The 24458-nt window shown below is 35.1% G+C and overlaps 1 protein-coding gene across 1 annotated transcript; it reads left to right on the top strand.

Moving 5' to 3' along the window:
- The first annotated feature begins 13434 nt into the window (after positions 1–13434).
- Positions 13435–16325, top strand: LOC105221836 (phospholipase B1, membrane-associated). Its single transcript, XM_011198964.4, has one exon. It carries the CDS (start codon positions 14795–14797, stop codon positions 16157–16159), a length of 1365 nt encoding a protein of 454 aa, XP_011197266.2. The 5' UTR covers positions 13435–14794; the 3' UTR covers positions 16160–16325.
- Positions 16326–24458: the final 8133 nt, after the last annotated feature.

The following is a 24458-nucleotide window of genomic DNA, read 5'->3' as shown; positions in this document are numbered from 1 at the left end:
TAAACAAATTTAAATAAGATTAATAAAAATATATTTAAATTAGTTTAGAAATCCAAGTTGTTCAGGCAACGTTAATGAAAACTTGGATAAATTTCCAAAAAAGGTAATAGAAAACATATGCTCTTTATACTCTGAACAGGGTATATTAAGGAGACCCTATAAAGTATATATATAAATGATCAGTATGTTGAGCTGAGTCGCTGAGTCGATTTAGTTACGTCCGTCTGTCTGCTTGTCCGTCCGTCTGTCTGTATATATACGAACTAGTCCCTCAGTTTTTAAGATATCGTTCTGAAATTTTGTAAACGTCATTTTATCTTCAAGAAGCTGCTCACTTGTCGGAACTGCCGATATCGGACCACTATAACATATAGCTGCCATACAAACGGAACGATCGGAATCAAGTTCTTGTGTGGAAAACTTTCAAATTTGACAATGTATCTTCACAAAATTTGGTACCGGTTATTTTCTAAGATAATAATGTAATATACGAAGCAATTGTTCAGATCGGCTTACTATAGCATATAGCTGCTATACAAACTGAACGACTTTCGCATTTGACAAGACATATTCACGAAATTTGTTTTAGATTATTTTCTTAGGCAACCATGTAATCTCCGCGGAAATTGTTCAGATCGGTTCACTATAGCATATAGCTGCCATACAAACCGAATGATCGTAATCAAGGGCTTGTATGGAAAACTTTCGCATTGGACGTGGTATCTTCACGAAATTTGACCGGATTACTGCTTAAGATAGTAACATAATCTTCGAAAAAATTTTTCAGATCGGATTATTATAATATATATGTAGCTACCACACAAACTGTGCACATACGAAAAGAAATTCACCTGTGAAGGATATTAGCTTCGATGCAGCCGAAGTTAACGTTTTTTCGTGTTTTTTAAATTGTTTACAACATATTTATTGAAATTATTTTAATTTTTTCTTCTTTAAAAAATATTGCACTGAATTTCCTTGCTACAATACAATTTTGTCAGAAAACATATTAAATTTTTATTGAAATTTTTTATTTTAGATTTTGGTACATTGATTCATTTTAGTTCCGTTGTTTCGACTTCATAATAAATGCTTCCTTATTAATTTTTTATATGTAAATTGCTTAGACTCACTGCTCAAGGCAATTGACCCACAAAGCTTCGAAAAGTAATGATTTACCAAGTTAAACTTCAAGTAAGGTGTGGTTTGCAGTTGATCTGCTGCATTATATTTACTTGAAGTTTTGTTTTTGTTTTTCTTTTGCTTGGTTTGACATATGCAACATTGTTTTTGCCGGAGTAAAGTTCAACGCAACGAGTCAAGTTCATCATCAAGCAAGACAATGAAGATTTGTGAAAAAGTGTTAAGCATAACTCAGCGAACGTACAATAAAATTATGTATTACTTTGTAATAAACATATTTTATTTAATATCGTATACCCTAAGCAGCGCACATTAAGTTTACCGCAAAGTTGTTATATCCAGCAGGAAACGTCAGGGACTGACCGTTCAAACTGAAGTTGCTGTATGAAAAACTTTTATATTTGAAAAGATCTATGGTCAAAGTCAGTGTTACAATTTTCGAACATAATGATCCGATCGCACTGCTTTAGTATAAAGCTGCCATACAAATTGACCAATTAAAATTAAATATTTATATAGAAAACTTTTTTATTTGAAAAGAGATTTTTATAAATCTTGTCATGGATGGTTTTCCAAGGCATTGCTACAATCTCCGAGGAAATTGTTCAGATCGGACTAGTATAGCGTATAGCTGCCATACAAACTGAATGACGAAAATCAAATACTTGTATGGAAAACCTTTTTATCAGACAAGATATATTCACGAATTCTGGGGCGCATTACTGTCCAAGGCAACGGTGCAATCTACCAACAAATTCTTCAGATCAGACCACTATAGCATATAGCTGGCATACAAACTGACCTATCAAAATCAAGATAAAGATCTTTTTATACTCTTTTATTTATATGAAATGCGCCTGTGAGGGGTACTAAAGTTTCAGTGCAATCGAAGCTAACGTTGTTGTTATTGTTTTTATGATATTTAATTGTTTTTTTAATCTCACAAAATATATTTATTGTTTATTTGCGATTTTATGTTTTATCTGACATTTTGATGTATTGCATTGTTATGTATAAAAGGAGTGCAAACAAAAACATCTAAAGCACATGCTTTGCCTCGTGTTCGCCTATTCCAGCGCTTGCTAAGTACCGACCATTAAGAGAGACTTTAAGTAACTACTTAAACAATTGTTTGCGCAAAAAAGCCGTCTAAATGTGCCTGAAATTGAAATGAATTGAAGCTCAAATACTTGCTGGAGTTAATGTCAGCGCACAAACGCACATACATACATACATACATGCATACCCACATACATAGATGGCCGGCCAGCACAAAGGCACCCGTAAGAGTTGCCCCAACATCTTTTGTGCGGCTACTTACTCCATTAAAGTGCTGTGTAGTCAACTGTTGAACGGAGTGAGTTGCTTGAATTGAGTGTAATTGATAAGTGTATACACCCACATACAAACATATCGTACATATGGTTTTCTACACATAATTGAATCAACACATAGTTGTGGCTACACACATATCTCGATAAAAAGATAGCTGTTACACTTCTATATATACATATATGTATATATATTTGCATATATATGTTTGTACATATATCTATGTGCGTGCATTTGTGACCACAAGTAGCGCAATTCCATTTGTTAACAAGACTTAAGTGCTTTTAATGTGGTTAGTGTGGCGTATGTATTGTTTACTGGCCACTACACTTATGCTTTTATATTATAATTTGTTTGCTTTTATTTACTTGTGTGTTTATACTTCATGTAGTTTCCCGCTACTCAATTGCTGATTACTCCGTCATGTTGCAATTTAACTTGACAACCACAATTATGCTCATTTATTATAAAGTATGCAAAAAATACCATAAAAAATGTTAATGTTTTAAATTTATGCTTTAATTGAAATTATGCGCGAATTTCTGTAAGGGTGAGGGCGTATGAAGACTTCGCGCAGTTAACTACATATATGCAGAATTTATTGGTATATGTTATATATGTATGTGTATAAAAACAAGAAAAACTGCTGCTTCATATTTTTCTTATTTTCAATACGTTTTTATTTTCCACTTTCGTTAATAAATTTTTGTGTAAAAGTTTTTTGTGTACTTAATTTCACCATGTGATCAAAGTTGACCCGGACTGTAAAAAAGTGCCTTTAGCGAATAGTTTATAAATGCAGTTTAAGTTTAAGTTTTTATTTTCCACTTTTTTCTGCTCACAAATTCGGTCGTATACAAGTAGAATGAATGTCACGTAGAGGACTTACAACCGCAAAGTAGTATTCCATATTCCATTTAATTCCATGAAATGATTACATGGCAAACCACATCACGATAATCAATGAAAACGATGAGCATCATCTTGATTTTCGACTGATTCTGACGTGTGCTCATTTTAGAAGCATCATTCAATAGATTTTTTTTTATCAGTTTCGACGTCATATTCATAAACCCACGTCTCGGCACCAATAACGTTGCTTTTCTTGAATGTAGAGTTCTCCTCTACTTCGTCGAACATTTTTTTTGAGCTCCACTCTTGCGAGATATCCTTTTCTCTGTATATGGTCTTATTTTAATACAGAAATTAGACAAATTGGTTTTTTGGCTCTCCAAGTATACCATACAAATACTACTATACACTAAAATCTCTAGTGTCCAACTGAGGCGAAAAAGGCTGGGTTAGATTTAAGGGATCACATGGGTTTCCTCGGGTAAAAAACAGCCTTCTTTCAACAATTTTTCTCACATAAAATGAAATATTTTATTAGAATTTTTTTATTGTTGCAAACATACCCTATTAACAAAGAAATTCTGAAATTTTTGGAAAAAAATATTTTAAACTCGGCCATTGCGACGCCATTTCCGGTGATCCCTCGGAAAAAATGGGCCGCATTGGCAGAATAACTCTTTACAGGATCATCTACAGTGAAAAGAAATACGTGTTTTAGTTAAAATCTTAACTTAGAACTTGAACGAAGGAAAAAAACATAAAATTGGACAGACATTTTTACAAAAAAAAAAAATTAAAATTTCGCGACAAGTCTTTAAGAATTATTTCTCAAAGACCTATGTAAAATTTCATATAGATCGATTGAGCATTTCTCGAGAAATCTTGCCAACCGATTTCAAAACCACTTCGTTCCGCTTAGGTAGGACTGCTGTAGGAACAGTTGGCAAATTATGTTACCATGTAATCAAATTTAACCCAGACTGACTTTTCCGAATGAGCTGTAATAAAAGTTTCCAAAAAATAGTCAGAAGGTTGCCAAATCTATATACTTTCCGAGGGAAACAATTCTGGTAATTTGGCACCTGTCTGTAAGGAACACACTCTTTACTAAATAAATCAATTAAATTTCTCTAACAGAGTTGTCGAGCATCTCTTGTAACTACATTTAAACCAAAAAGCCTGCTTTAAAAAATTCGAATGTTGAAGTATACCAGATATATGTATGTATTGCAAGCAACTTTGTCAATAGCAAGAGAAAAATCACAATCCGCGGCGCTAGACTTTTTATAACCTCCTTCCTCTCTAACGCGCAGAAGTTTTCGAAGCATTTCAGCGAATTTCCAAGCTACCAATGCCGGTGTGGAGACATCGCTCATTGCCTGCGCTGCAAGTGACATTTTTGCTATTAGACTGCAATCCTTCGCAGTTGGTCCTTAATAACAAATCAGTGCTTTCGGTTGACAAAGAATGTGCGCACATTCCTTATGTACTCGCAAGCACGCAGTAAGAAACTAATTAGAAGGCAGTCTAGAACTGCATGTGCTACGCAAATGTATGCAACATTGGTCCATGCAGGTATATAAGCTGTTTTATATACTTTTATATATGTATTAAGGTTAGTCACTGCACCTAGTAGCTGTATATATGTATATCCACAAGCCAGCAATGAATACGAAAATTGTCGAAATCATTAAGACGGGCATTAAGAAGCATGCACACAGCCACTAATTTCATGCATATGTATATAGTAGCTACATACATGAATATGCATATACTTATATACATACACACATACATATATGCAGAAGTACTTTTGTTGGCCTATGTCACATACATCAGCTTCGAGACAGCCTAAAATATTGCTGTGTTGTGCTTATAAGGAAGGCTGAAATCAGTAGATATTTACTGTCAGTTTCCTTCGAGTACATGCAAGCCTTTATATACCGTTATTAAGCGTTGCATAACCACAAATACATGCAGGCATGCAGTCTCTAAAAGTCTCGTGCACGAAATTTGTGTTGGCTTGCTGAGCGGCTACTGTTTACAAACATACATACATATGTACGCGCCCATACGACCAGTCCACAATTGAGGTTATGTAAGTTTAGCTGCACTTTCCATACTTCCGTTGCGCTATTTACTATCAATACATCTTATACTTGTTGTTTACTGCACTCTTGCCAGTAAGAGATCGATGTGTTCAGCTGCTGCTGTTACTGCTTACCACTTTCTACCTTCTCATGCTGCGCTGCTTTGTATAGGCTTGCTTATATGCTTTGCTAAGCGTGGAGTTGCCCCCTTAAAGCCTTCTCTATCTTGCTGTAAGCTTCATTGCTTTATTTCTTGTATATTGTTTACTGTTTCTGTGTGCTGCTTACTGAGCGCCAGTTCTCTATCACACACTTGCTCTATATATCCTTCTTGTTGTCGTACAGGGCGTATGTGCAACTTTATTATAACTTGCGCAGGGTTTGTTAAGCAGCTTGTAGCACCCATAAGTGAATATTAGAGAGACTATATAGTATATTTATAAATGATCAGTGTGATGAGCTAAGCCGATTTTGTTGGAATTGCCGTTATCGGATCACTATAACATATACATATGTGTAGTATCTGTCATCCCAATCTACCGATCCAAATCGACTTCTTGTATGGTAAACTTTTTTATTTTACGAGATATCGACATTTGACATGGACGATTATCCAAGGCAGCTCTAACATGGCATGTGGCATATAGTTGCCATACAAACTGACCGTTTAAAAATAAATTATTGTATAGAAAACTTTCTTATTTTACAATATATCTGCACGAAAATTTGGCATGCGTTATTATCCAAGTGCACAATACAATCTCCGAAGAAATTCTTCAGATTGGACCACTTCACGATGTAGCTATCATACAAACTCATCGATTAAAAACAAGTCCCTTTAGGAAAAACTGTTTTATTTAAAGGGATATTTTCACAAAATTTGGCTTACAATATTATCTAAGACAAGGCTTCAATCTCTGAACAAATTATTCAGATCGGACCACTATATAATATAGCTCCCATACGAACAGATCAATCCATATGAAGTACTTGTATGAAAAACTATTTCATTTGACAAGATATTTTTATAACATACAAACTTTCCGATCAAAATCAATACAAAGAGTTTTTTTATATCCTTTTATGCTATAAGAAATCCACCTTTGAAGGGTATTACAGCCTCTGTGTCGCCGAAATCAAAGTTTCTTCTCATTTGTGGAATAATATCAAGTGTTCACACACAAGTTAATGTCATTATTTGCAACATTAAATATTTAGCAAACAAGCACGCTCCCACAAATATGTTAATAGCAACAATAATTTACTGTATTGCCATCCTCTGCTCACCTCGGCAGGCTTAAGTCACTGGCCAACATACAAATCCGACTGTTTGTTTGCCAGATTTTCAATTCTCTGATTTTGTATAGTCACTTGGTGTATGTGTAGCTGTCCATGCATGTATGTATTTAGTTGTGTATCTATATATATATATATATATATGCGTGCTTGTTTATATGTTTGTGTGTGGGGGTTTTTGTGTCCATTGCGGCTTTCGAATTTTAGCAAAGTTCTCTTGCAGTCATTTATCGACCCTCACTCATATACATGCAATCACACTAACATGCATCGATATGTATTTACAGGCGTCTGTTTGCCTGCTTGTCTGTCCATTGCACTCACCGTCTGGCAGTTGTTGCCACTTTAGCATACACCAACGCATAGCCGGCTGGCCTGCCTTTCCTTTTGGCTACCAGAAAGCTGCTCCCTACGAAAGAATGCCATAAGATTTAGTTATAAAACTAGAGCAATAGGTTAATATACATATGTATGTATGTTTAATGCACTTGCATACATTTACCGTAATCATTTATTTTCTATGCGCACACTCACATAACGCAATTATATATATATATATTTGTATATGCCTCTAACTCACTGCCGGCAATATACATATATGTATGTGTTAATGAATAACTACACAGATGTGCGTTTGTGTGTGCCTCGTGTGCTGGCATGCTGCAAATCTTCACATCCGTCTGTTTGTTTGTATGTGTGTGTTTGTGTGCAAAAATTTCACACTTGCACTTGAGTTTCTCGACAACTGTCTGCAAAACTTTATATGTGCGTGTATGCTCGTTTTTGTTTGTATGTGTGCCTTCTGCAACCTTGAAAGTTGTATAATAAAATTAAAAGAACGAAAATAGCAAAACCACTAACAAACTTTTAGTTCAACGTCTACATATAAATATATGTCTCTATATATAGTATGCATATTGCCGGCATGCACATTTATAATATGCTAGCGTTTCTGTGCGTGTGTGTGTGCTTTTGTATAATATATGCCAGCATAAGTTTGTTTATCGTTGCCAAAGTTTAACACTTGGCACATTTTCTCTATTGCCGGGTTTTATGCAGACAGCGTGTCTGCAAAGTTTCAATTGCCTTGCACTACTTCACTCGTCACCCCCGCTGCCTTGCCCAACGCCCACACACACACACAACCACTTCACCTCATTTAGCTTTCTTGCACTTCGGGCTGCTTTTGCACTACTTGGCCTTTTTTGTACGGCAAAGTCACTTCCGTTTGTTGATATTTATTTTCGTTGACCCAATATAAAGTTCAGAAATATTTAATGGCTTGCCAGCTTAAGGTGTGTTAACTAGTTTGTGGGTTTTAAGGCGCTTTAATACTTTCGATTTTGTTGCCTGGTTGTATGAAAAGCGTCTTGTATATATTGTATGATGAGCCTGGTGTATTTGAAGTAGTTTTATTCTGATATTCACAGGAATTCAGGAGTTTTAATCGACTCTAACTAATACCCAAACCGATGTGAGCAGACTTGTAAAATAAGTTTGCTAAGGAAAAATCGTAAATATAGACTTTTCGCAGACATATTCCCAGAATTCATCAACAGGTCTTCTATTTCGACATATTAGCACTTCTTTTTTCTGTTTCTTTTACAGCAGGAGGACGCATTGCAAGCTACAGTGCGGAATTTTAATTCGCTAAGCCTGACCTACTTCCATCTTGTGTCTCTCCCACATAAACACTGGGCTAAATATTATTTCATGGGAGAAAAAAAAACTTTAAGTCTCATCTATCATACGAACTGACTAACGCCTAATCTGTTGTAAATGGCTTAATCTTATCTTAGTTAGACCTACCGCTTCGCTGACAGCTTTCCATTTTACAGAGGAGTCGCATATAAATGCAGTAAAATTTTCCACCGTGAGATTAGCTGCAAGTGTACTTTTTACTTATACTTGAGGGCAATGATAGAGAATAGTACGTGTTCAGAGTCTTCTAAACACTCTGTACGTACATACATATATACAGAGGTAGCTTCTAAAGCACCTTTGGCCACTGAGTATTTGGGTTAGGCGGCAATCCAGGTTCCTATGTTGTCTATCTATCAACAAATGTATGTCCGGAATAAGTCTGGGTCCATTGTCCCTTGCATCAAGTTTGGCCACCGTTGCTTTTGTTTTGCTCCTCTCTTTTTGCTGCTATAGACGTCTCTGATAAGTTGTATATTCGCACGAATTCGTTTCCCTTGGATGTCAATCGGCGCCATACTAGCTAGCACTACGTTAATTGGTCTAGCATAAGAGTTTATGTCTAGCCCCTGTATCCATATTGGAACCGCATACAGTATAACTGATCTCATTACCTTAGCTATTAAAAATCGACGGCAGGAACACACATCCCCTGTTTGCCATATTTCCCAAGTGCTCCTTAAATTTAAGTCTTTTGTCCACTATTACACCAAGGTACTTCAACTGTGGCTGTGAAATAATTTCACATTTTCCTATGGTGAGAGATAATTTTCTGAAATTCTCCTGGAGCTTTTGAGCAAGACTTCTGTTTTCTGCTCAGCCGGCTCTAGACTCATGGTAGCAAATACTCATTTATGCAGTCATTGCATTTGATCAGGACGTCATCCACATGTTTAGCCACTTTTTTACTCCTTTTATCTGATCTACAGCAGGAGCGAAAATGAGCTTCGAACAAAGAGCCAACATTAAATTTTGTTTTAAAATTGGTAAAACTTTTACCGGAACTTTTCAATTGATATATGATATGACAAGGCGATGATTGCCCCGTAGCAGAGGGCACGAGTGGTTTCAACGTTTTCAAAGTGGTCGTGAGGACATATATAGGGTGATTTTTTAAGAGCTTGATAACTTTTTAAAAAAAAAAAACGCATAAAATTTGCAAAATCTCATCGGTTCTTTATTTGAAACGTTAGATTGGTTCATGACATTTACTTTTTGAAGATAATTTCATTTAAATGTTGACCGCGGCTGCGTCTTAGGTGGTCCATTCGGAAAGTCCAATTTTGGGCAACTTTTTCGAGCATTTCGGCCGGAATAGCCCGAATTTCTTCGGAAATGTTGTCTTCCAAAGCTGGAATAGTTGCTGGCTTATTTCTGTAGACTTTAGACTTGACGTAGCCCCACAAAAAATAGTCTAAAGGCGTTAAATCGCATGATCTTGGTGGCCAACTTACGGGTCCATTTCTTGAGATGAATTGTTGTCCGAAGTTTTCCCTCAAAATGGCCATAGAATCGCGAGCTGTGTGGCATGTAGCGCCATCTTGTTGAAACCACATGTCAACCAAGTTCAGTTCTTCCATTTTTGGCAACAAAAAGTTTGTTAGCATCGAACGATAGCGATCGCCATTCACCGTAACGTTGCGTCCAACAGCATCTTTGAAAAAATACGGTCCAATGATTCCACCAGCGTACAAACCACACCAAACAGTGCATTTTTCGGGTTGCATGGGCAGTTCTTGAACGGCTTCTGGTTGCTCTTCACCCCAAATGCGGCAATTTTGCTTATTTACGTAGCCATTCAACCAGAAATGAGCCTCATCGCTGAACAAAATTAAAGCGCGAAACACATTTCGAACCGAACACTGATTTTGGTAATAAAATTCAATGATTTGCAAGCGTTGCTCGTTAGTAAGTCTATTCATGATGAAATGTCAAAGCATACTGAGCATCTTTCTCTTTGACACCATGTCTGAAATCCCACGTGATCTGTCAAATACTAATGCATGAAAATCCTAACCTCAAAAAAATCACCCGTTATGATGATCAACATGTGGGCCAATCAAAATCCGTGATCACCAGAAATTCCATCGAAACTGTGCGTAAATTCATCAAAAATCAGCCGAAATATAATCATCATTGAAATGCATGGAAATGGAATTGAACATCTCCAAAACACCGATTTATCGTATTTTGATCGAACATTTGGGCTTACGAAAGGTGTATGCACGGTTTGTTCCGCGCAAATTGACTGACGACCAAAAATTGTTCAGAATAAAATATTGGAAGGCCATCATTATTTGACCAAAAATCACATTGTAACCATTAACCACTCCCCATATCCACCTGATATAGCTCCGTGCGACTTCTTCCTTTTCGGAAAAATGCATTTGCCCATGAAAGGAAAGCGTTATGCAGACGTAGAGGCCATTGAAAAGGCTTGCAACGGCATACTGGCGGACATACCGGCCAACGAGCTAAAATACTCGTTAGGCATGTTTTTGGACCGTGCAAAAAGCTGTATTGAAGCAGAAGGAGATTATTTTGAATAAAATAAATTGGTTTTGCCGAAAAAACCATTTGTTTTGTTTTTTCTTTCTCAAAAATAACCATCACATATTCAGAAAGTTGGCTTTTCAAACTCTAAAAATTCCCGCGATAAAATTATTATTTTCAGAAACTTTTTTTATTTTTATAAAAAAAAATCAAAATTTCAAATCACCATTTTTAATCGCCTAATTGAGATAATCAAACTTTGTCGGAAAAATTTTTAAAGTTTGAAAAGTGCACTTTCTGAATATGTGTTGGTTATTTTGGAGAAACGGAAATTAGTTGGTGAGATTTTAGTTTGAATGAAGAAACGAAAATTCCTATGTTAAATGTATGGGAACCTAAAAAAAAAAATACCGACCCCTTAGAGTTAAGCTACAGCGTCGACTTGAGGGAGGATTTTTTGTTTGTCAATCACTAACATTTGAGGGGGTAAGAGTTGAAAAAAAATTCAAATTTTTTTTTTGAAGCACCCTAATATACATACATATGTATATGCATACATAAATTTAACTAAAGTTGCATTCATTCAGAACCAGCAACTATACAGTTTTCTGGACTTTGAGTTCCCAAAATTCGTCTAATTCCATTAAGAAATAATTTATTTTATTTTTTCCTTGTATAAAAAAAACTAAACTTTAGCACTTATTTCCAAAAATAAAATATTAAAACAACAAAAGTAAATATTTTGATCGTTAAAATCCGGTAGCAAGGTAAATTACAAGTCATTCAATCACTTTGAACCGCCTGTCGTAGTTTTGAACTTTTACAGCGATATTTTATTATTTTTCTTCGAATTTATTTGTCTCAAAATATTATTTACAGTAACTCATAATCTGTATGTAAGACCGCGTGAACCTCAAGTTCAAGAGCATGAAAGCGAATTTCATTGCACCTTGTTAAGGTGTGTTCATACGTTTGCGCGACTCTGTGGTGTGTGTTTGCTTGTGCGTGTGACAGTGACGTGAAGTGTTTGTGCTCGGTCAACAAAACTTAATTGAAACGACGTTCTAAGCGAGCGCCAGGCGTCGTTAACATGACATTTATGCCATTTAAAGTGCCACACTAAATTTACCTAACTTTTTTGTAGCAAACTTTTTTGTTGTTGTACCACAACAAACAGCGAGTAATTAAGCGTTGTAAGGACAGTGGATTGAACTTGCTTACGCACACTTTGGGGGTCTACAAATACGTATGAATATTTAAAAATTTTTTGTTTTCCACTTTATACTATTCTGTTACTATTTTTATCCGCTGTGTTGTTGTACAATGTGTTGAAGCTAAGATTTATTGCTATATCGCTGATCTTTCAGTGCAAATATGGCAAAAAAAATATAAAAATTTAAAAACAAAGGTACTTTAATGCCTCGCATTTTAACTATAGTAATTTTTGAGTTTATTTAGCAATTTCATTTATTCAACGCGCGAGAAAGCGTTAAGAAGTCTCGTACCGGGCTGAATGAAGCAGTTGCGTTTACGAAGTTCTTCAAAAACGGAAAGGCAAGCCTTAATTTTCTAGTGTTGTGAATAAAACTTTTTAAAGGACTAACAAAAATTAAAACAATTTTTAAAAATATACAAAAAACGTGATTTTTAGGAAAGTATTTAAAAAAAAAATAAAAAAAACTGAGTTCTAAAAAATATTTCGAAAAATAAAATAAAATTAAAACATCTTAGTTTAAAAATATTTTTAAAAGCAAAATAAAAATCTATTATAAAAGAATTATATAAAATCCTTTAAAAAATTTAAGGACTAAAAATATAGCGTTTTCTAAAAATATATAGAAAGACTACAGTTATTTAACAAAATAACAACAAAAAATAAAAAAAAAAAAATTTTGAATTATTACACTTATAATATCTTATAAATAAAAATTTAAAAAATAAATAAAAAAAATATAAAACCAAAAAATTCTTTTAAAACCCAAATGTATTATTGCGAAATAAATTTGGTACAAAAATAGAAAAATAATATTGGAAAAAAGTTTTTAATATTCAAAAAAAATAAAAGATTATTAAAAATACTTGAATTACTACACTTACATATGTTTTAAATTATAACTAGAAAACAATTATAAAAAAAAACAATTTTGTTTAAAAACTAAATTTATTATTCCTCAAAAGAAATTTACTGCACAAATAAAAAAATGCGAAAAGAAATTTAATATTCCAAAAAAGTTTTCAATATTCGAAAAAAAATTTTAATATTCGAAAAAATAACCCATGATTAAAAATAAAAAAAACTCGAAGAAACTTTCTCAAAAAGCAAAAAATATCGAACAAAATGTTTATTAATCGAAAAAATGAACTAGAAAAAATTAAACTAAATTAATTTTAAATAAAAACTAAAAAAATTTCCAAATAATACAATTTCGCTTAAAAACAAAATTTATAATTTATTGACCGAAAGAAATTTTCTTAAAAAATATCGAAAAAAATTAAAAAGAAGATATTGCCAAAAAAAAATTAAAAACTTCGAGTATTGCTTAAGAAGCATACAATAAAAGCATGCAACATACTTTCAAAGACTGTGCTCAAAAACTTCTCAATACAAGTGGAATAAAAACAAACAATTTCATTTTAACCCAAAAAAATTGGCAAAATTGCAACAATATATTGTCAAAAATATATTCAAACGAATATTTGAATGATAAAAAGAACATATTTCTTAAGAAAAATTGGCCAAATTAAAAATAAATAAAAGAAAGCTTCAAAAAAGTTGTCAAAGATCGGTTATAGCCTCCCGACAATAGTACTATACCAACTGATCAAGTTTGTTCCGGACTAATTGAAATTTTATTTCAATAAATTTCTATTTTATTATCGCCTTTAAAACAGACTTTTTTTGAGCCAATACAAACATGCCAACCTAAATTGCCTTCAGTGAATGAGTTTTAATGGTTTTATATAGTCAACGCGTTCGCGAAACGAATTTTTCAGTTTCGAAATCAGAAAAAAAATTCATAGGTGATCTGTTGAATACGGTGGATGAGCGATGAATCACATTTCGTGTTTGAAAAGTCAGTGATGATTGTGTGTTCATGGTGGAAGATCCATAAATTATCTGTCCACAAATCCAATCTTTTACGACGAATTGCTTCATGTAGAGGTCACAAAACATTCAAATAGTATTACTTATTGACAGTACACCAATGTTAATTTGTAGTGAACCACACCACTGCAATCAAAGAAAACAATGAGCATGACCCTTAATATAATATTTGATCGACAATGACTGATTTCGCTTTCGGTTGATTTTTGTAGCACCTTCCGTAAAAGTCGCCAGACAAGCTTTCCGCAACAAACAACTGGATATATCTAATCTATCTGGCGGGACGCCCAACTTTGTTATTTTTTCCTACCTGTTTCTTGTCAAACAGAGCAGAGAGATTTCTGAAATTTCATGTCAGCATTTTACGACCAAATTAGTCATTTGCAGTTAAGTCCAGGAGGTATTATAATCCTTTGGCTACCTTTGTAGACCCTCTATTGGGGGGTCGAGAGTTCTGAAAGTATTTCAATTTGAATTTTTGGTTAGTTATATGCCTTGAAAAGTTTTGGCTTAGTGTATTGACAATTGGTCTGACCCATGATCTCAAGTCCTCATTGATCATTCGCAGATTTCTCTGGCTTCCACAAATTGGTACTAATATTATCCCTGATTAAAAAGTATTTCCTTTGAGGCCTTTCCTTTAAAATTTTACCGATTTTTGACAATTTCTTGTGGAGAGAAAAAATAAGCAAACTACTTATCAACTTTACTTTGTATTCTACCGCAGACAGATCTAACTGAATTTTGCATTTCTTAAAGGAACTCCATTCAATAGAAGAACATGTCAACGCTTCTACGTATGTCACCCACTCAGGTGATATTGCTGGTACTCTGCCTCTTTTGCCTGCAAAATACTGCACAAAGTTGGGAATTTTTTCGTCGCCTCCGACAAAAGAAAGCCGATAAATTTTGGGCACGCCTAATTGGACAGAAGACTGTGGATGATGTGCATGAAGCGTTCAATGGAAACTTGCTCATTACAGATTTGGATCGCAACATGCGTCACCTTTTCGTCAATATACGACGCTACGGCATGGAACGCGCCGATATGGATCAGGTATTTGCAAAGAATCGTGCTGAGGGCAAAATGCAACCCGTCATACCGCCAACGGAACCCTTTCCCTGTGATCTCAGCTATGCGCGCTCCACATTTCCACCCGCCTCGGTGCATGAGCTGCGTCCGGGCGATATCGATGTGATTGCTTCCGTCGGCGATTCACTGTCCGCTGGCAATGGTATTATGTCCGATCGGGTACTGCATATTTTAAATGAATTTCGTGCATTCTCCTTTTCGGGTGGCGGTTATGGTGATTGGCGCAGCTATCTGACACTACCGAATATTTTACGTGTTTTCAATCCGAATCTCTATGGCTATTCGACGGAAAATGAATTGACGGTGGACAGCACGTCACGTCTGAATATCGCCGAACCGATGATCATGTCCCGCGATCTGCCGTTTCAAGCGCGTGTACTCATCGATCGCATGCGTAAGGATCCCAATGTTGATATGGAGAATCATTGGAAATTACTCACCATATTTGTGGGCAACAATGACGTTTGCTCGGACATGTGTCATCATGACAATGCGACAGAGTTTGTACGTAGTCATGAACTCGATATGCGTCGTACGCTCACCTTGCTACGCGACAATGTGCCACGACTGCTGATCAATCTGGTACCGGTACCGAATATGGTTGTCACCATCTATCCAATGAAAAATGTGCCGTTTGGTTGCTTTGCTGTACATCATCTCGGCTGTCATTGTATATTCAGTCACGCCGTCGGCGAAAAGGAACTACACGAAGCTTACGATCGCATAACACGCTGGCACGAAGTCGATCAGTATATTGTTCAGTTGCAAGAATTCCAAACAAATGATTTTGCCGTTGTATATCAACCGTTTACGGCGCATGTGCCACCACCAAGACTTAATAATGGTGAAATAGATTACCGTTATTTTGCTAGCGATTGCTTCCACTTCAGCCAGTTGGGTCATGCCGCCATGGCGAATACTCTGTGGAATAACATGTTGCAACCGGTGGGTCAAAAGCAAGCGAATATGGTGCCGCCGTTCAGTCATTTTGAGTGTCCCACCGACCAGCGGCCCTACATTGCCACCTTTTACAATAGTTGGGAGCGGAAGTGAAGCCTTGAAGTTCCTTGTTAATTTTTTGTGTTTATCTTAATTTGTTAGTGAACAAAATTATAGTAATTATTGTAAAAATACAACACTTTAGTTTAAGTAAAATAGTGTTTCATCCTAAGTAATGGTGTAAATATAATAAAAATAAATAAAAGTTGTTGGAAGTTTACGATTTGCTTTTGCACTATTCAGGAGATTAGCAAGAACATGACGTATTTTTTATACTATATTTAAACCAGCTCTGAATAGTATTTATTAGAAACTACATATTAGTTAGCGACCACCAACAGAATAAACTTTAAAATATAGAATTAGGGGCCAAAAGCTTAATTTAACTTAAAAAAAGCTCTAGTCAATATTTTAAACCCTAAAATATAGTAAACCCCAAAATATAGCAGTAGATTCAAAAAGCTTAATTTTAGTAAAAAATCTCTGAAGATTTTGGAAAGCTCATATGAAGAAATCGCGAAGTGCTTCTCAAATTTAAAAAGAGAGAAGAAAAGCTGTACTTGTTCCAAAAAAATCATTTATATCGTCACCATATAGCGCCACTAAAAACCTCCTTTGCTCCGCATATTTCTCTGGTCTATAAGAGCTTTTTTTTCTCTCTTGCTTACGCCGCCATTAAAATAAAGTTCAAAATGTAGAATTAGACTTAAAAACCTAAATATAATTAAAAAAGCTGAAAAGCTTTTCAAAGGCTTAGTTTAAGATTTTACGAGAATTGTCTCAAATTTGAAAAGAAAGCGAGAAAGCTGTTCTATTTCAGAAAAGACCGATAACAGTGTCAGTACAAATTATCACAATTTTTGGGACAAACATATTTTTGGACTTGGACAAAATTATCTGCATATACACAAGAGCAAACTAAGCTTTAAACTGATAAACAAATTGCTTTGGAATATACAACAATAGCAAATTCATTTGTTGGGATAAAAGTAAGTTTGAGGCATAAAAATCAGTATTTAATTTAGTCTCGAATCTCGAAAATCGTAATCAAAATAATAAAATTTATACTGGTCTACATTGGTTTTGTATACTGTTTGAGTAAAAAAAAATTTTGGAACAAATACATTTTTTGAATTTTGTTTGTAAAGATAATAATTTTTTTTTTGCGTAATTGAGATTAAATTTTATAAAAAAAAATTGTATTTACACAATACTAATGTTAGATAAGACTTCTTTTGGGACACAGACAACAAATATGATTTTCGTAATTTTTTTTTTGCAGAAAATTTATTTTCTAAGAATATTAAAATATTGAACAAAAAAGTATACCTTTTGAGTTTAAATTTTTCTTTTTGGGACAAATATATCTTCTAAATTTTTTATGAAAAAAGTATGTAATTGAGGTTAAATTTTATACATTTTTGTACCTACACTATTTTTTTCTACTAATTTGGGACAAAGCTTTTTTTGGGACACTAAAACTACATTGATTATCAATGATTTTCTAAAAGAAATTGTGCAAAAAATGTATTTTAATTTAGTTTGTACGAATATATACAATATTGAACAAAAAATTAGTCACTTTGTTTTTAAAATTTTTCTTATTAGAAGATTTTGGGCTAAATATATATTTTGAAATTTGTATACTGAAAAAATACATGTTTTTGTGTATTTCAGATTAAATTTTAATATAATTTATTATTCAATTTACAGAATTTTGGGACAAAACCTGTTTTTGGGATATTTTAATTTATTTTGTTGGAATACTAAAATGTAAAGTTTTTGGGACAAATATATCGGCTCAATTTTTTATGTAAAAAATTTTGTAATTGAGCTTAAATTTTATAAATTTTTTGTAGTCGGTCCATTTTTTTTTCTAATTTGGGACAAACTTTTTTTTGGGATGATAAATGACTTTCAAGGAAATTTATTTCGAAAATACATTTTTTTAGATTTTAATTAAAAATTTTTCTCATTCGTAATTTTTTGGAACAAAATTATTTTTTGTATTTGTTGCGTTCGAAAATTGGACTTTTTTGCGTAATCGAGCTTAGTTTTTAAAAACCTTTTAAACTTCCACAATTTCTTTACTTATTTGATTAAAAAAATTTTTTTATCCAGAGACAATCGACATACAATATACTATAATCGAAACAAATGTGTAGCAAACTTACCAACATCACCAGAAATTAAACTTTTTTCACATTTTTCATGTTGCAAGATTTTAAAAGCTTAAGAACAAATTTGTTCATACATTTTTTACCCCCCTTCCCATAAATCCATCAAACAGCGTGCATTTACAAACTCAATATTTAATAACCCACACCTTGGCATAATTGTCAACAACACCCACTTTGATTTTAATTTAAAATGTTTTTCATACTTCCCAATTTTACGATTTTATTTTGTTTTAAATTTTTAATTAAACGAAATAAATTATAAAAAAGAACTGCTTATAATGCAGAAAAATATGCATGGCAACGGCGCAAGCGAGGCTGTTGGGTTGGCGGCCAAAAATCTGGAGAGAGAGCGACCGTGAGGGTAAACGCGGGCATATACTGCTGACGGCCGCTGCTGGATATGATGGCAGTGGCGCCTGCTGACAACGCCGTCCGGCAACCGGACAACCGGACCCGCCCCAATAAATACACACACATATGCAGCTGTGATTGAAATAAAAAATCATAAAAATTGCGCAATACTTTTTTGTGTTTTCGTTTTTTTTTTGGCGGTAAAGCTTAAAATTAAGGGCGAATGGCATATAAAAAATCAGAAATCCGAAATCCTTGTCATGATTGCGCACAGATAGATGTACCAAAATCAGTCGGCGAATACAACAATGCACGCCCACTTTGTATGTGTACTATAAACATACATACATATACCAAATATGTACATATATGTATGTTGTATGCATGTGTGTGCTGAATATGGAGGCCATATTTATGCTTGTACTCACTCGCCGGTATGCATCACTCGACGCGATTGCATGATTAAGGGGTCAAAGCGACAGCAGCATGGGCCAGATTTTTCATGATGCCATTTTAAATATGCAGCTGTGTGTACGTTTGTATGCAAATAGCGCTGTTTGTTTGTATGTAGAATTATGTGTCTCTGCGCTTGTTGTATGCTCATGCAGAGTGTATGCATATGTCACAACGTGTGCTCGTGCGCTGAATAAATCACAAAAAAATTGGAGTAAAAAGATTTCACCAAAAAAAGGTATTTAAAAAATGTTGCATGAAACGGGGCAGAAAAAAATGAAAAACGAAAATAAAATCATATTAAAAATGCAACGCCACGCTGAAATGAATACACAGCGAAAGTAAAAAAAAAAATATTAATAACAACAAGAAAAACGTTAACTACGGTTACAACAAAGTTATAATACCCTTCACAGCTGCATTTTTTATTGCTTAAGGGGTACAAAAAGCTCTTAAACTTGATTTTGATTGGTCAGTTTCTATAGTAGCTCTATGCTATAGTGCTCCGATCTGAACGATTTCTTCGGAGATTATAGTGCTGAATTGAATCAATGTGATATTTCGTGAGATTACCTTATCAAGTAAACAAGTTGTCCATACACGGACTTGAGTTTGAGAGGTCAGTTTGTATGAGTTTGTATGACAGCTATATGCTCTAGTGGCCCGATATCGGCGGTTCTGACAAATGAGCTGCTTCCTGAGTTGAAAAGGACATGTTAAAAATTTCAGTTCGATCTCTCCAAAACTAAGGTATAGTTCTATATACAGAGGGACATGACCAATCCTCCTTTTAGAGGATCTCCGACATTTCCTTCTGCGTTTTACTCGAACAAACATCGTAGCAAATTTAATATACCCTGTTCAGGGTATAATAATAAAAATAAAGGTATTAAATTGAAAACGCATATACATACATGCATGTGTGTGTGGCGCTAAAAAAGGACACACATTGCAAATATTATTGTGCAATAAATGTGAGCGGTAGCAATGGGGCGCGTATCGCGTCGAGGCAGCGCGGGCAGGTTAAGTGGCGAAAACAAATGGTAAGAGTGAGAGCAATGTATGGACAAAGCGAGCTATGATGGCGCGACATTGCAGGTGGTTGGAGGGTGTGGCAGGCGGTACGCTGATTACGCGATGCTGGCGCGAACGGGGTTCTGAACACTGCGCAGGAGGTGGAACAGGTGGTAGAAGGGTGACAGCTGATAGAATGGGTATAGTTGATAGAGTAAACGGCAGTTGATACAGCGGAAGACAGCTAGCAGAGTAAGAGCTGGTAGAACGAATGGGGAGGGGTGTGGCACAGGCGACGGTTACATTATGAAGTGTCCGAAAAAAGGGCGATTGCGCGCGCCAGTTTCCAAATGACAACAGCAACAAGAACAATAATAAGTAAGCGTAGCAAAAACAACTACAACAGCAAAAAATGACAATTGCAGCAGCAAAAGCCATTGGAAAAAATGGAATAATAAAGTTAAGAGGGTGCATTTTTTCGCGCTTGTTAACCAGGCGCGCGCACAAAGACACACAAATACAAATACAAGTATGCATGTCGAAAAATATAAATCTGTATGTGTATGGGTTGTGTGTGCGCGCATGCATATTAAAATAACGCCAATGCATATACACTGGCTCGCGCTCAGCATACGCTACCATATATGCATGCATATGTGCGCATATAAACAACAACAACTACAACAACGTCGAAAAATTGTACATTTGCGCGAAAAAAACGTTAAATCCCGTAAAAATCGACAAAACTGTCCTGCATGTGTCCCAGGCTAGCATGACCAAACCGTAACGAAATATTTTACGCTGAAGTGGAGCGACGGCAAACAACCTGCATATGACTGTAACAATAATATCAAAAAATAATGAAAATTGCAAAAAACAAACAACAACAAATAAACATGGAAATATATATGTATGTACTATGAAAGCTAGAAAAAGGTGCAGTTGGCGCGTTACAATTGTCTCGTTGCATACTTTTGGGGGCCATAATTTTTCACACACACCCAGTTTTGTTTTGCACAACGAGGAAACAAGGCCGCCGCTATGATGAAATACCACTGTTGCTTGCATTTATACATTTATGAAAATACATATAGAAAAACAAAATACATATGTATGTATGTGTAAGTAAAAAATTATATAAGCTTATATTATGGTAGTTATATGTAGTAGTATAAGCTTATAAATTTTTGATCGCGCTTTTCTCGAAACTGCTTTTTTCGAATCGGGCGATTTTCCCGAACGTTCCGAAGAATATAACAGCAAGGTAATTTACTGAGAAAAATAAATTTATTGCGACGAAAATAAAACAATTAAGGATAATTTAAACCTCGCGAAAGATCCTAGAAATTGGTTATGCCCAGGTGGATAGTGGAATGATAGCGGACGCAATGTTCAGCATTCGACCGTTGAACTTGTTGACGGCAACATATTGCTCTGATGCTGTTTTTCAGGATGTGGTTTATGACTAATATATCGTATTATAGACACCATGAATAGATTCCAATATAAAGATACCTTGGTGAACACAATGCTGTCATATGTTAAGGACAGTATGAGACTAATAGGAACATTTCGACAAGACAACGATACTAAACATATATCGAAGTTGGTAAGAGATTGGTTCCAGCACAACGGTGTGAGTTCCACTAATTGGCCAACTCAGTCCCCCAACTTAAATCCAATTGAAATCTTTGAGGGAAGTTGAAACATTGGATTGGTAGGCAATCATTCCCAAATATGGTTCAGTTATGGAAATCGGTAGAAAAAACCTGGTATGAAACTTCAATTGATACGTGCCGCAACCCTCATCTCCTTCTTATCTCCATCTATACTAGATACTGATGAAAGCAGTAATCAAAAATCGAATACGGTACGAGAAGACTGAAAGTACATTTACAATACTTTTACTCAGTCACAGATACCTGATATACTAAATATTTTGCGCAGCCATTTTTATTATTTATTAATTAACAACTTAAGCGCCATATAAACTGATCAATCAAAATCAAGTCATTGTATGATAAAATTTTTCATTTCAGGAATTTGTTTTTGATGAAATTTTGAATAGATATTTGTCAAAGGCAATGGTAAAATCTGCGAAGAAATCACAATAGCATATAGGTTAGATTTGGTTAGATAGCTAATCTAGAAAGATCGCACGTGGAATTCAATATGTAGTCCTTTGTGAAGCGATAGAAATGGGAAACTCCTGTTTTCGAATTTACAAATTAGCAAAACGCTTAGTAGCCAATACAAATTTACAAAGTCGTTTTCTTTCCCACCAGTTCGGTGGAATGTCTGAAGGTATGCGCTCCCAAGTATTTAAATCCTGACTACCCAAACTCAGGACGGTCTAGAAGGAAGTGTTCAGTTGTTTCCATTCCATCTTCCGGACAGTTTCAGCAAATTTAAGGTCTGGTAAGATTCCCAGGTACGACAATAGGGCAATAGCCCGTTAAGAGCCGCATAACTAGGAAGAGGCTAGCCTTACTGAGGGTGAAGAGATCACTCCAAAAGCACATATGTATGCATGTAATTGTCACATGTACTAACCGGTTTGCATCAGAATGTTAAAAAAATATCTTTTTTGCGCCCAAATAAATTTTTAATCTGGTCTGATAAGGAAAAATCATGTTATTTTGTGCTAAACCCCACCATAAATGGTCGAAATTAGCCATTGTTTGAGGACTCTAGGCTGGCATAACCCCTTGAAGCTAAAAGCTGAATACCATATACAAATGTATCTACGAGTATATACCAAGTGTACATACAATACGCATATATGCCATATGACTCTCTCATCTGAAAATAATCATAAAAAAACAATTAACTCATAGTGCGAGCGGCGACTACTGTACTGCTGCCGAATGACAGCAAATCGACGGCCTAGAAAAATACATGCTCATATAAAATTAAAATCCAACACATGTACAGCATACAACAATTTTATACATAAACATATGTATATATATGTGTATACATTTACCGCTATAGTTGCGCGAATTCATATCGCGCGCAACTGTTTTCATATCCGTATCCGCTTGACTGACATATGAGTACTACCTACAAACCATATACATATGTACATATATCTATTATGTGTTATAACTAAAAATCTGCACTAATTTCAATGACCTGCAGTTTTGTTGTTTTTAGTTTTCAAATGCTAATATTACGCAATTGGGGAACTGATTGCATCATCTTTTTAACATGTAATTTGTAACAGCTTTCAAATTCAATTAGTGCTTAAAATGGCTTCTAAGCAGCAACACCTCCGCGACGGCATTGTACAGTTTTATAAAAAACATGAAACCGCCGGAAAAAAGTTTACGTGTGCGCATTTTATGGCGGAAGGCGTCTCCAGAAGGACGATATACTCAATATTAAGTACTCTAAAAATAGAAAGGCAACCGGGTTCTGGAAGAAAGCCGACTATTATGACGCCCCAAAACGTTCGGAAGTTGAAGACATTGTTCAACAATAAGGATTGCATAAGTCAAACCGAAGTCGCACGAAAATTCGAATGCTCACAGCCACATATATGCAAAACGTTAAATAGACTTCACATTAAAGCCAGAAAAAAGCAGCGTTGTCCAGGGTACACCGAAGAGCAGATAAGTCAAGTTAAATCACAATGTCGGTGGATGTGCAAGAATTTTAGTGGAAAATCATTCATTTTGGATGATGAGAGCTACTTTTCACTCAGCGGGCCACAAATGCCGGGCAACGATGTTTATTACACAGACGATATGTCTATAACGCCTCCCGAGATAAAGTACAAATTCAAAAAAAAATTTGAGTCCAAAGTTATGCTCTACATAGCAGTTTCTTCTAAGGGTATTTCTGAGCCATTCTTTAAGCCAAATGGACTAGCACTTAAATCATGAGACGTAGCAATTAATCAAGTGGTTGGACAAAAATTTGGTTCCTGTCATACATAAAACACCATAACAACGATGAAATCGTTATTCTGGCCGGACCACCAAAGCCTCTTCTCCATTATGCCAATGCGGACATTGGAGTTCTTGTGCAACAAAAACATCTACTTTGTGCCTAAAGAAAAGAATCCGACAAACTTACCACAATGCCGACCGATTGAGGATTTTTTTGGAGAAATCAAAGCTTTAGTGTATAAAAATGGTTGGAAGGCTCAAAATTTGAAGCAGCTGACACGTCGCATCCGGAAGTGCCTTAAGGAAGTTGATACCAACGGTGTACAACGTGCTTGCTCATGTATCCTGACTAAACTAAGACGGGTTGCTGACAATGGACCGTATTTTGAAGTTCATTAATTTTTTCGTTTTTAAAATAATATAATTTTACTACATAGAATAGCTTACCTTTTTGTTAATAGT

The sequence above is a fragment of the Bactrocera dorsalis genome, chromosome 1 (assembly GCF_023373825.1).
Source record: "Bactrocera dorsalis isolate Fly_Bdor chromosome 1, ASM2337382v1, whole genome shotgun sequence".
NCBI classification, from domain to species: Eukaryota; Metazoa; Arthropoda; class Insecta; order Diptera; family Tephritidae; genus Bactrocera; species Bactrocera dorsalis.
The sequence above is the reverse complement of the archived record's forward strand: the minus strand, read 5'-3'. Positions and strand labels throughout refer to the sequence as shown.

Coding starts and splice junctions, on each gene's coding strand:
- LOC105221836 (XM_011198964.4), top strand. CDS start 14,795: ATGTCAACGCTTCTACGTATGTCACCCACTCAGGTGATATTGCTGGTA.